The sequence below is a fragment of the Cucumis sativus genome, chromosome 6 (genome assembly GCF_000004075.3).
Source record: "Cucumis sativus cultivar 9930 chromosome 6, Cucumber_9930_V3, whole genome shotgun sequence".
Taxonomy (NCBI): domain Eukaryota; kingdom Viridiplantae; phylum Streptophyta; class Magnoliopsida; order Cucurbitales; family Cucurbitaceae; genus Cucumis; species Cucumis sativus.
The window spans coordinates 6740700-6755669 of record NC_026660.2 but is presented as its reverse complement, the minus strand read 5'-3'; the positions used below and the strand labels follow the sequence as shown (position 1 = coordinate 6755669).

General features: G+C 28.8%; 1 protein-coding gene across 3 annotated transcripts; it reads right to left on the bottom strand.

Moving 5' to 3' along the window:
* Positions 1-10467: 10467 nt before the first annotated feature.
* LOC101214636 (soluble inorganic pyrophosphatase 1) lies at positions 10468-14001 on the bottom strand. 3 transcript variants are annotated; one of them, XM_004140478.3, is made up of 10 exons: positions 13909-14001; positions 12900-12958; positions 12625-12747; positions 12490-12518; positions 11870-11935; positions 11475-11582; positions 11275-11340; positions 11060-11180; positions 10861-10942; positions 10468-10769 (listed from the first exon to the last, which is right to left on the bottom strand). In XM_004140478.3, exons 3-10 carry the CDS (start codon positions 12743-12745, stop codon positions 10727-10729), a joined length of 636 nt encoding a protein of 211 aa, XP_004140526.1. In that variant the 5' UTR covers positions 12746-12747; positions 12900-12958; positions 13909-14001; the 3' UTR covers positions 10468-10726. The 3 variants fall into 3 exon arrangements, with proteins under 3 accessions (XP_004140526.1, XP_011656830.1, XP_011656831.1); XM_011658528.2 differs by lacking the exon at positions 13909-14001 and adding an exon at positions 13074-13210; XM_011658529.2 differs by lacking the exon at positions 12900-12958 and having other exon boundaries at positions 13909-14000.
* Positions 14002-14970: the final 969 nt, after the last annotated feature.

Here is a 14970-nt window from a genome sequence, read left to right as displayed (position 1 = left end):
TGATACATTTATATATTTACATAATTAATTAATGCTACTGATTGCAATTATTTTTTAATATCTGTTTCGGTCCAATAACATCTTACATATTTGATTTTTTTGTAATGCAAATTAAATTCATTGAGTCATGTGAAAAATAATAAAATTACACATAATCATACAAACAAACAAATCCATTTTTAGAATGTGAAACAATAGAAGAAAAAGAAAAGAATGATGGTAGAATTGTTTTGGTTACATCCTTTGTAACATAGATATTGAATCATAAAAGAATGAAGTCTTGAGAATCCATATGCATAAACTAATTATTTTCTTGGACATAGATGAATGTTCATCTCTATATATATTATATCTATTTTGATTCAAATCGAGGAACGGTTAAAAATAGTAAATTTGATAAAATATTTATAACATATAATAAAAATTTTAGATTCTATCAATAATAAACATTGATAGTCACTGATATGCTTCTATCAGTGATCTTTCGTTTAGCTTGAGTCGCGCTTCTCTCTTCTGACCTCTCTTTCGAATTTCCTTTTCTCACGAGCATTGATAAAATCTAAATGAATAAATATATAAATTGTATTTCTATCAATTTTTAGAGGTTAGAAGTTCAAATTTTTCATATTAAAAAAAAAACAGTTATAATAAATGGCCTAATTATATTTGGCTTCCCTCGGTAGAATTGTAAAATTCAAAGGCTAATAACTACGAAATTAAAGATCTCAATGGCTGACGCCACTCCAAGAAATTTAATTAGAAAAATTTTACTCTTCTCATTGACTTTCAAATACTTATTTCCTAATTTTTCCTTTTAATTGTTAGGTTAAATTATTAGTTTAGTCCCCCAAACATTTATGTTTTACATATAAAGTAGATCTCTAAATCTTATGATAGGTCAATAAATTTTTAACTTTGTATGCTATATATATTATTTTCGAATCAAAAATCTTAGTGAATTGTGACAGTAAAAAGTCACTCTACTATACTTACAATATGTGTAGTGTATTTAAGTCGTTTAACAAGGATTCTATCTATGATTCAATGAAGACTACGTTACAAGGTTAAGTATTGAATGTAATGTATCTTTAAATTTTAAAAATATAGAAATTTTTTAAGTTAATTTTTTTTTGTTTACTAAGTCCGACAAATTGATCAATATTTTAAAACATAGTTTATTATACGTAAAATTGAAATATGCTTTGGAGGATTATATTCATTCAACTTTTTATTTATTTATTTTGTATCTAATAAATTTCTTAGTTTTACAAGAATATCAAATAAGTCTAAAATCAAGTAGACATCAACACAAAAGTTTAAGAGAACTTATGTTAGACACAAAATTTAAAATTCACATGTCTAAAGGCTATTTTTTGACAGCTTCTCTATTGCATCGGTTAAAAAAGCTATTGTAAAGATTGATCAGATTATTACAACTCACATGAATGTTGATCTCTTCAAAAAGCTTTGGAAGGTTTAGATCCTCAAAAAATGGAGATTCTTCATTTGGACTCTTATTCACAAGTGTTTAAATACTTTCGATGTTATTCAAAGAAAACTTCCTACCCTTAACCTTAATCCAAATCGATGCTCCCTTTGCTGCCAACATTCTGACGACGTAGATCACACTTTCATAAGTTGTATTTTTGTCAAAGAATTATAGTTGAAGATAGAAAACCTCTTATCATAGAAGCTTCAACATCACAACGTTTCATCTCTATAACGTTTCATCTCTATGTTCTGAGTTATACACCATAAAACAACAAAGCAAAAAAGGTATCATTAAATTCAATACCATCTCGGCTGTCTTATGGAAGGTTTGGTTGGAAAGAAATGCATGTATCTTCAAAGGCAGAAATATTTCGATCATTAACATTTGGGAGGATATACGTGCTAGCTATATAGATCATTAACATCTGGTTTTTGGGATTGTAGATCCCCTTTATTTATCAACTATAGCGCTAGCTATATAGCTATAGATCTTCATGCTTTCTAATTGTTTGTACTTGCTTTGGACTTGTCTCTAGCCCTTTGTTTTTGTTTGGGTTGTTCTCTTTGTTTCTCGTGTATTCGATTTTCTATATTAACGAAGCGGGGATGATGAGGGTGCTAAGGGAGTGTCCACCTTGTGGAGATGCCCGAGTGCACCTACTGACCCATCATATCATATCATTTATATATATATATATTAACAGATCTAAAAACTATTTTTAAGTATAATAAAATGAACCAAAATATTTTTAAAAAATATGTAACAACATATCACAGTCAATCTATGATATATAAACTGCAGTGGACTAAATTAGATTAATATCTTTATTGATGCATACCAAGTTTATGACAGATCAATTGTGATAGTTCGATCATTTTAAAATAATTTATCCAGATCTAAACTTATAATAATAATAATTTAACCTACTTACAATAAAGTTGACTTCTCTTATTATTTTTATCACATGATATTTTCTCATTAATTAATAGGTATTATCTCAAACAAATAGTGTAATTTTAATATATTGGTATAATTTTAGTTGGTCCAAAACATATTTGTGTGGTACCCCAAGTAATAGTTGATCATTTCATCTTCTTTAATCTTCTATTTATCAACTGCATATATATATATATATATATATATATATATATATATATATATGATTGATTAGAAATTTAATAGCTATCAAATAATTAGCCTACTAAAACTATAAAATAAAATTTCATTAGGAAATTGGACAAATACCCATGATAGTTATAAATTTATAACTATGCTTTTAAACTTTTAATAGTAAAACTTGAATTCACGATCTTCTAACGAACATTACAATTGGAGTCTCAAATTTAAAATTATTTTCACCATTATTGCAACTTTTGGAGTCTAATTTTACAATTCCAAATGGAGGGTTATAGTTTCAAATATAAGTATATTTAATAAAATTAAGAACCACAATGGTTGATGAAACAGTGGAGAGATAGAACCATGAATGTAGCTAAACCAACTCTTTCTTTTAGGATCAATGTTCAAATTGATTTAATTTATATTAATTACATATACACATAAATAATAATTTAGGTGTGTATTGAAGTCATAAATTTACTTCATAGAGCCTTTTTGTAAAGCCGAAAGCTATAGGCTCACTCTATGCTCTATACACTGTTCATATAATAATGAACCATAAGAAAAAGGTTTGGAATTGAGGGAAAACTTTTACAATAATTTTAAATTACTCAAAGTCATTGCCATGAGAATAACAATAATAATTTATCTGTGTTTTTAAAAAACGAATAAAAAAAATCCAAGGATAAGTCGGTTTGGTTGGTGATCGTTATTAAAAATGACTTAATATTGAGAAACATGTATTTTTGTTAAAAGTGTTTGAATGTATTCTAGATATGTATCCATTTTTATCGTCTATTTAAACGATCAATCACAAGTTTTTACGTGAAAGGAGTGTTATCAAGTTATATATACAGTGATTGTCATTGTAGCTAAACAGAGGAAGAGTACTCTATTGGACCATTTATTTTTTACTTGCTATGCTTTTGGCACTATAAGGTTTTAAGGATTCATTTAATACAAACCTTATGCTCATTTTTTTGTGGACAACAAATTTTCAAATTAAGAAAACTAAGTTAATAAGTTGAAGTATATATTATGAATTTTGAATCTCGATGTCAAAAGAAGATGTCAACCATTTCTTTTTTGGGTTAAAATATTTTGAGAGTTTGTTCGGTTTTAGACTTTTAAGTCATCGTGGTTAATTTTTATTGAAAGTTGTAAAATGATAATGAATATGTTCTCAAAATTTATAGTAAAAATGTCAATAAATTATAACAAAAACTTTTTGAAAAATAAATTATATACTAGTAGGAAATAAATTACAAATTTATTGAAAATATATGGAATAAAATTAAACTCGTGTTATGAAAATCAACACATAGACTAATAAATGAAAATTAAAGATGAGGATGTACCCAACCTTCAATCTCCAACAAAAAAAAATGTAAAATGTCATATCAATTACCGTTGAATTAACTTGATTAAATTAATTAACATGTCAGATTGATTATATTTAAGACGATCAATTTGATACATGTGATGTTAATCACTAATTTATTAGCCTATTCAATATCAATTATGTTTCAATTATATTTCATCATTTTCAAACTTTGATAGTCTATAGTCTATAGGGGAAAGGCAAATTCTTGATGTAGAAAAAATATTTCAATTCCACACGTCAAAGTTAAAGTTTTGGGGAAACATAGTTTTTAGGATTTACAATTTAACTAATAATTCAAATGACTTTTTTTAAATTAAAGGAAATATATAGTAGAAGGATTTTTTTATAAAAAAATTATCCACAATTTTGAAAACAAAAAAAAAAATGAGTTATCAAATAATAATAATAGAGCTAGAAATAGGATGCCATAGTTCTAAAATGTCTTTTCCTTAGCTTTGAAAGTTTTCTTTTAAAAAATAATAGTGAAAGCTAAATAAGGAAAGCCTAAATATCATTTTTTTTTATTAACTTAATTTTTGAAAAAAAATATGTGGGTCATAATTTAGGGATCTTTTAAAAGTTTATATTATAATTTTAAAAAATAAATAAAAATATGTGACATCTATAAGCGGTCTATCGTAGATAAATAAACAATCTCATATGAGACTTTAGTTTAATTATTAAAAGTATTTTTAAATAATGGAAAAGTTTTCAAATTTTCTTTTTGTTTCTAATGCATATATATAGCAATAAAATCAATTTTGAAAGTAATTTAACAAAAAGTTATTTCTAATGAAAAAGACAATTGTTCAAGACATCAAAATTTTCGTTCAAGTGCTATCAAATAATCCAAATAGTTAGTTCATATATATACACTTACAAATATATGATTAAAACAAATTGAATAAAAAGTTGATTTAGTTTTTTTTTTCTTTTACAAAAAGTCTATTATATTTAGTACTTTAAGTAGACAGGTATAGGGGTAAAGACTTTGTTGTTGATGAAATACATAATCAATAAATGTATATAATACGTACATGAAAAGAAAAATGATATAAGGAAAATAAATTCAATTCTTACTATATAATTTTGTTAATTAACTATATTTTGTTATACTAAAGCTGTTTTTAGTCTTTGATTTTTTTTAAATTGTGCTTTGAATTTCTATATTTATGGATGAAATAATCACGTTTTTACGAATTTAGAAATTGGTACGACAAAAACGATAGGGTTTGTAAATCTTTTCTTTTTCTTTGGGTAATTGTAAACCATGAATTGTGTTTTATGGCCAATAGGGAGTGGTTGGGCCATGAGATGATTATGGAGGACATGGTGAAAAAGAGCACACATTATATTGAGTCAAAAAAGCCAATTGGTTTTTTTTTTTCTCTTGATGTTATTAGTGTAAATGAATGGCTCCCAAAGTTAGTTCAGAAGCAATTGGAAAGTCAGTGAGAGAAAATTGAGGACTGTTGTGAACCCTCTAATTTCAGCAGACATTTTTTTAATGGATTAAGAAAGTCAGGAAAGGGTATCAGAGTGGAAGGCTAAGACAATCGTTGACGTCAAAGATGGTCTCTATCTTGATTGCATGAATGAAGAAGGAACGAGAGTCAATCACTTAATAGATGGTATCATCTTTATATAATTATATTAATATATATGTTTAGGATGGAAAGAATATATATGTCAGTTCTTAATTATAACCAATAAGCAGAAATGAAGATCAGTATGTGACTGTTTTTATGTCTGAAGAACAATTGTTTGTTTATTTTGGTTGTTCTTACAAATTTTTTGTTGAACCTCAGAATTTGTCGAGATAAGTTTCGTTGGGATGAGAGCTGGGTAAGATAGTTATTCTGTCGAGTGACATGGTTGAAATATATATGGAGCTAAAATCGATCTCATTGCATAAAACATGACTAATTTTGTTTCTCCAAGAAAACAAAAATTATAAGTTTGTATATCTTGATTCTCACGAGGCAGCAGTTTTAAGAGATTTTTTTTTCTGTCTGTCATATATCTATTTGGATATTGGTCGAAAAGATGTTGAACAATATGTGTAGACACAAAATAATGAGCAAGTTTATGATTGAAAATATGAATGGGAGAAGTGATAAGATGCTCAAAGTGAGACACTTTCTTCGAGGAGATCAGGATCGATGGCTAGGAATGCAAAGCAAAGTATTACTCATTTTGACAAGAGAATAAGTGACAGTAGGTATTTCTTTAAGTGAAAATAATTATCTTTTTTTGTTACAAGGTTTTTAAGATGAAAATAAACCAAAGTAAAAATTATGGGGGTTTATGACAATTTGGACAACGACTAAGGAGGTTTAGAAAAGTACACCCTATATTAACTCTCTAATTCTAAAGGTGACTGAATTTTGTAATTTGTATTATTGATCTTTGCTCCTAGGAGTAGCTAACAAATCATGTAAATCTTTGTGTCAATCTCTTTTACTTTAAGTTATTAAGTATATATTGATTCTTAACATATATGGTATGAAGAGATATGTAAAAGAGTCATGTTATCCCAAACAACCCCTCCCAACCCCCCTACACACACTCACTTAGGTCTAATGGGTCTAAAACCAAATGTAGCATGCTTCTAAGCATAATTTTTCCTCTCTTGTGAAAAGGTTAATTTGAGATTGAAAAGGGGAAGGAGCAATATACAACACGATTTTGAACAAGAATATATATTTTATATATATGTGCTTCAAGAATGGAACTCACGGGGTGTCAAGTTCACATGCCTGTCAAGTACTGCTGCATTTAGTTCCTACAAAAACTTTATTCCTTAGGTATTTAATTTCCTTAAGGAATCCTTCATGTGTCTACATAATTCTCATTATATTCAACCTATGAACAAACATATGGATATATATGTAGCCAAATGTGGACACACATATTAGACCCTCTGCTTCCTCTCATTATCATGAGGTGACTACCTATAGAACACCTAAAACTGATCAAAACAAGCTACCATATTAACCATTAGTAATTGGATGCAACAATCTGTTAACTTGTAAACTTAATTACACATAACATAACAGTACTTGGTGATCAACTCTAGAGTACTCCATTTATCTGATAAGAATAATCAACATGAGTTCAAATCATCAAGAGAAAATATATATTAGATTTGTTTTTATATATGAAAAATTAATATGTGTTTAAATATATATTAGGTTTCCCATTAATTGAATTTTAACGACAATGTATACAAGTCAATTCATAGATTATTGATAAAATTAAAAAAAAAAACAAAACTAAAGTTTCTTTATTTTTCTACCAATTAAAAACAGACTTTTTCAATTTAATGATTCTAAAAAAACTCAATCTATAATGACACTAATTAATTAGAGTCATAAATAGATGACACACAGACAAATTATCAGAGAATCGTAAAGAAAAACAAAACTGTTTCGTTTTTCTTTTTTCTACTTACCTCACCTCTGGTGACTGTTATCTACCGTCATAAAGTTGTTATGAAGAGAGAAAAAAACTGTCATTAATTTCGAAAAATCCAAAAGTTTTGGTCTGTAAGAGAAAAAAAAACGTTTGGAATTTGAGTTTTATGACTGTGTACTGTTTCTCTCTCCCTCTTCAGAATCGACTTTCTTCCTTAAAGCCGAAATTGTTGTAGTGATAATAATGTTAAATGTGCAGAAAAGCAAGAGGGCAGAGTGTAATAAACCAATTCTTCACACAAACGCATGCAAAGTGGTTTTAAAATATGCAAAAAGATATTTTAATTTAGTGTCCCATTTGGAGAAGGACATTTCATTTGTTAAGTCACTTTCCCACTCTCTAGATATATATATATATATATATATATATATATGTATATTTCTTTTAAAAACAATTGTTTGCATTACAATGACCCACCCCTCATTACCATCCCTTCTCATTGCCTATTCTCTCAAACCCTAAAACCCCTAAAAAACCCTAAACCCTAAACATCTATTTTCTTTTCCTTTACCTTTATAGCCTTTCCTTTTAACCAAAGCCCTTGTTGTGTGTTGTGTAATATCCTAACACACTACACACTACACACACACACACACATATATATACATACCCTTTTAGTTTTAACCTTTTCTCTTTCTCCTTTTGTGACCACTCTCTCTGTCTCTAACCAACTTATAGAGAACCCTATACCCTCAATATGATCTCTCTCTTTATTTTAGCCTCAATTATTTCAAATCATATCATCTTTTTCCTCGTTTTACTCTCTTCTCTCATAACTCTCATACTTTATATATATCTAAGGTTTTAAATGTTGTGATACCCATGAAAATTCAATAGCTATACCTTAATTTAATTTATTTCATTTATTATTGAAATGTAGTTAATGAACTATGTCGACAAAATGTTAACTTGCTTCTTTAAATTTTAAAAAATAAATATATTTAAATTGACAAATTAAAGGAGTAATATATTTGCTTTTTATAATTTAGTTATATACTTTGGTTACATTTCAAAGATATTTTTATATGTGATACAATAAAATGTCAAATCACATGTTACGCCCACATGAAACTCTATCAATATATGGAAATGAGGATGTGACATCCATAGAGGCTACGAGGTAGGGTCCTTATATCTATCGTAGAATTAGTTTGCAATTGATCATAAAATAGTCTATTATTCTCAATGTCTCAAGATTTTGAAATACATCTTTATCTTTATATAGTACTTGAAGGACTACAACTATTATAGTCGATCTATGAAAGGAAAAATGAAAATCATATGGAAGAACCGAAAAACATGTATAGAATATTATGAATTAGGTTGTATTTTGTACAACTATTGATAGGGCTACGAGATATAGGGTCTTTATCTGGCTCAACTATATTATATTCAACCCAATCGTCCTATCCAATCCCACGTAAGATGACTGTCAACTTGACTATGAAATATATATAGTATATATGATCATGAACATGACACTATAGAGTTCTTATCTTGTTCAACTATATATATTAGAAACTAAATTCTATTGTGGGACGAATTTCAATTTTGATGGTGAAATGATATTAATTAGGAGGCCAAGTGTATATATTAGGACCATAATAACATTAATTGTTTGCCATGTACGTTTTTTTAAAAAAGAAAATTAATTATTTCTTCACTTGAAATTAGTAATTTTTTTAAACACTTAAAAATAATTCCAAAGAGACCAGCTTAGATATAGTTTGTTTAATTAGGCAAAATTTCCTTTAAACAAAAAAAAACTAGCATATCTTTAATTAGTAACCTAAACGTTTTGAGAGAGTTACGTTTCATAGACTTTTCGCTAACACAATTATCAACAATAAAAGTATAAAAGTTTCAATCAGTAATTGAGTCTACCACTAATAGATTTTATTACTATTGTCATGATCAATGTTTAGAAGAAAGACATAAATGAATTAAAAAACATATATCTGAATTAAACAAATTCTTGATATATGAAAGTCTTGTGAAATTTTTTTTAAAAGAACTAAAATGTTATTTTATAGTTAAGTGTGTTTAGCATGAAACAATTCGACATTATTGAAATTTTACTGCGTATGAGATATGCAAGTGAGACCAAGGCATTCTAAAAGGGCCTAGTCTTCGCTCTTAAAAGTAATAATCGGGTGTCAAATTTGGATTTAAAGAACGACAATATATTAAAAAGAATGAAAAATGATGAAAAGATAATATACTTAAAAGAAAAGACAAAATAGTGAAAGATGTTATTAGTCTCAACATAAATATGTTAGAAATGGATGATGTGTAGAGAACATCTCAAAATGTATATAAATCCTACATTTAAGTGTCCAATTTAGTAAAGCATAAACCAAATTCCCCTTTTTCCTTCTTGAAAAGGACACTTCAATTTTTTTTTTATTTGTTCTTTTTCCTAATTAAATCTTCTAAAAAAAGCCTTTACATTCTCCAAACGTGTTTACTTCTTGAATTTTAAAAATATATATTTTTAGTCTTTACATTTACATTTATTTGAATAGACTAATAAATGAAAAATTACATCAAATGCAAAAATATTTAGAAAAAAACAGCTCCAAACATCAATCATACAACTATCGGACAGATATCATAATCTTAAATTATAGTAAGAGATAAACTCTATTCATAAATATATATATATATATATATATATATATATTTATTGCTATTTTTACGGAGCTCTCTAATAAATTATACTTTTAAATTTTTTCACAATCCTTGTTGCAATTGCACTCTTATCTAAATCTTTGTTTTTTACATGAATTGGGTGTCAGACTATTACTTTACCCAATTTGAATACAATAGATCTTTTGGTTGGTTTTAAGATGAAACACTGAATAAAAAGTAATAGAGAGAATGAATTTGAAATGGGCATTTGACCCAAAAAAAAAAGAAAAATTAGGATCTGGTTTCAAGGATATTGGACCCAAATGAAAGACAGATCTCATGAAATGAAATGGGAAAATAACAATTTTCAATAGAATTTTGTTTTAAAAAATTTGTAAAGAGAATATGGAGTACTCGTTTGTTCAATATATTGATCAAATTCATAAAGGAAAACAAAATAATAATAATAATAATAAACAGCTTAGACCTCAACATGAGATTAATCTAAACAAAACAAAAAGAATAAGCAGAGTCCCAAATTACAACACAACATATTTGTTTGAAATATAATTGTTACGATGCCTTTTTATTAAGGTGCTCGGCAGGGTAAAAATGGCATTGATCTATCGCCTCAGGGTGTGCAGGATGTACTCAGCATACAGATCCCTGCAAATTTATTCAATTCAAAATCTTGTAAGAACAAAGATTGCAATCAAACTAGAATGTAGAATTCATTGCATCTGACTGAAAAACTTGCATTGAGTACTGTATAGCTTCAAGGGCAACGCCTGAAGGCAAGAACTCATTAACTGCCACCTCCTTGTTTTCGTTCTTTTTATCTGTGTGATTCAATAATGTTAAGAAATTTCCATTCCTCATATTCAAACTTCAATTTGTATATTGGGACCAAGAAGAATTTAGTAAAGAGATTTTGTAATATATTTGAAAAAGGATACAGTCTTCGAAGAAGCGGCGAATCTCTGACAGACGGTGAGGGGGAAGCTCTTTGATGTCGGTGTAATGTTTGTATTCTGGATCATCAGCACAAACTGCAATGATCTTATCATCCTTCTCTCCCTGGATCAAAAAGCAACAATCTTGTCAAAATTTGTTTGAATGAGGATGGATGACAAGTGTAGGTTTTGTTTCTTTCCATTTGCTTCAAAATTACCTGGTCAATCATGGGCATAAGTCCAATGGCCTTGGCTCGGAGAAAACAGCCAGGAAGAACCGGTTCCTGTACAAACAAATCAATAGACGTCCGATTTACTAGGTAGGAAAACAAGGTAATGCAAATGCAGAGGCTAAAATTCTTCTCAAGATCAGTTTGTGAAGATTTTCAACTGACTGAAACAATGTTCAGAGTATAACCTGCATAAGTACAAGAACATCCATAGGATCATTGTCCTCACACAGCGTACGGGGTATGAAGCCATAGTTATGAGGATAGACCACTGATGAATACAAAATCCGATCAACCTGTTCGTTATGAACAGAGTCAGAACCAATGAACACAAGAATCAAAACAAATTCCTATTGATAGAGAAGAACGTTATTTAGATCTGAAACATTTCATTTTTTATGTTCACACAAAAGAAAGCTCATGGTGAGAAAAGAGAAGAAATTTTGCATTGTTGCGCTAGTATTTCTTTTTGTTTTTTACTTTAACCCACCTCAACTACTCTCACCAAACATACGGCTCTAATTCTTATTAGTGATGATATCTATTATCTATTGATTTCAGAGATATAAGATAGTTCCAATACCTTGATCAGCCCTGTCTTCTTGTCAAGTTCATATTTGACCTTGCTTCCTTTTGTAATCTCAACAACCTGTGTTGTTAAATCAATCAAGACTAATTGAAAACATGTGAAATCCCTCTTTGGAGGGAAAGGAGGAAAAAAAAAAATACAGAAACAGAAACTGGGTTTGCTGGTAAAAGAAATCCTAGACATGGAATCCAAAGATATATTTTCCCAAATCATCATAACTAGAAAGGTAATTCCAATTAAATTAAATGAAAAGGACAAACTCTTCAACAGATGAAGCTTCTAAAGGGATGAATTATTGCACTTTTACAAGTATCATTGTCCTTGGACTTCATGTTTCAATGATAAAATGAAACAAATCATATGGGCCACAAACTAGAGCTATTTAATGTTCCACTTTTCTATAAGATCAGTTTGAGTTTATTCTTTTTTTGTTTTTTTAGTACAGCATTTACGTGGATGGGGAGTTGAAAGTTGAAACAGCATTCACAGATCCATTATTTTGGGAGAAGGAGCAATCAAACCGATGACATAGCTTCTAAACAACTACATCAAAATTTAAATCCATGATCTCAATGCATAAATTTCAAAATGAGGGGAAGAAAAAAAAAACATACACAGTTGAAAATCTTGGGCGCATCAGGTCCTACAGAGAAGAAAAAAACAAAAAAGGTACACTTAAATCAGAACATTGATATTCATAATCACATCAAAGTCAAAACAAGAAACATTAGAACAGATATGAAAAATACCAATCTCAAGATCATGCCAAGGATGAGCAGCAACCGATCTTCTAGACAAAGAAGAAAGAATCCTTTCATTCAACCTCGGTGCTCGATTCTTATCACCGTTACCATTCTCATCGGTAGTCATATCTAACAAAAACCCACAAAAAATCAAACAAAAATCACTCCAAATAACTTTTTTTATATATATATATATAAAAACAACTATTTTCTGTAACAAACAAAACCCACAATCAAACGGGGAAAAAACCAAAAACGAAAAAAAGAAAAAAGGGCTGTACCTGAGGGATTTGAGAAGGAGAAAAAAGGGAGAGACTAAGGAAAAGGGTTTAAAGGAAACCTGCAAAAGATGTTGAATGAAAAGAGAGAATGAAGAATAGATTTATAGAGAAGAAGGAATTGAGAATGAAGAGCGAGTCAATTCGAAAGAGGGAGAGAAGGAAGCTGCCTCTTACACTTGTTTGTTTTTTACTTCGACGTTTCAATCTTGGTTGCTTTTCACACGAAGGTGAAGGGATCCCTTTGTAATTTTTATGCCTAATTACTATACTCTTTTTCTTTTCCACTTTGTGGGATTGTGACATACAAATTCTATATATAGAAAACGTCACATCAAAATTGGTATTAAACTTTTATGGATATCTTTACATTTTTTTTCATGAGTCCAGTGGATGACCTATCACTCCAGATTTCTACCTTACCTCATTGTAATCATTTACTCCTCCTTCTATTAACCAACTAAGTTAAAATTAAAGATAGTTGTAGATATAAAACTTAGTGTTAAATTTCTCTATATTTGCACTTCCTTAGATCTTGTTATACACTCAATCATTAATCTAAAAAATGTTATCGACTGAAATTTTCTTTTTACGTCTAACGAGCAAACTCACTTTCAGAGAAGCCTTTTGATAGACTCAGCCTCATCCTAAGCCAACTTCCTTTTCTACCACTTTGATTTTTCCGTGTCACTTTATTCTCGAATTTTATTACTTTCTTTACTTTCTCGTTTTGATGTTCATTATACTCTTCTATCGAAAATCAATTATAATACCTATTACATGGTAAACAACTAATGAAACATAAAGAAGAAAACAAACAATCGTTTTTGTTTTTGGATGTGATCATAACTCGAGATTTCAGAAAAGGATTAACAATGAAAATATTATCGTCAAGCTATAAAAAATCGAATTCAAAAACCTCAAAAGCGTAAATAGTTTCAAGTTAAGTTATATAATGACCTAAAACATAACGTCTAAAAGAAAAATTATAACAAAACTCAACTAATCTTACCTTGCTCGGAGCTTTCAGGGGACTTTTGTTAATGAGTTGATTGTGTTCTTAAGTGTAAGTTATTGGTGTGATTGTATTAAAATTGATTTATATTTGAAAAGAAATTAATAGGGCACATGTTATAAAGTACTAACAATATACTAAAATGGTATATATCTCATTCCTTTGCTAGTGGATCACACGTGTTCTTCTTATCGAAATTAATCCATCAACTCTTTTTCTCCCTTATTGTTATCACATCTTTCTATTCAAACTTTTTTCCAAAAAGGAAAATAAAAATTCATGTTCGTATATATTTCGATTTTTATCTATTATTCCCTAGGTTAAATATGTATAAATTTTCAAAAAAAAAAAAAAGGTTAAATATGCCTACATTTCTTTTTATTAATATTAAGTTAACGCTAATGATTTTTTGGTTATATTTGGCTGATTTTTCTATATCATAATTTAGTAAATTGCTTAAATTTAGCCCATGCTCGTTATTCTTGTAGTTATGTCGTTTATGAGTTTGTGATCACCTTTAAATTCTTTCTCACGGTTAGTTCTAAACTATCATGTGTTGAGGATCCTCAAGTTAGTGTGATGTTCATGGTAACTTATCACATTTTATGATGGGTAAGTAAGTTTGTAGTTTATATGTAAATACACAAAAGAAATGAGGTTTATTCTCGTTCGAAGTGTTGTCAAATGAGAATTGTTATTTATCGACCATTGTAACGTGGTCGGTGTAGTGTCTGCAGGTAGTTGTAAACTCAAGATTTTCAAGACTTTCCTTCCTCTTATATCACGTGTAACACGTCAATGGTATATATCAAAGTGGTTGTAGGTCACAAAATTGCAATCGAACACCAACATTGAGCTATAACATAAAACAATCGTGTTTATTTTTCGACGCCCGATCTTACTTCACCTTGAAAATCTTTTATTATACATATACATGTATGTTTAACTTAAAATTTGTGTCATTACATTTTAGGACGTTTTACTATAAAATAATGAAGTTTTAAAAGTTCATGTTTGGCCACTGCCCACGTTTATCATATAACTTAGATTGGATGTCCC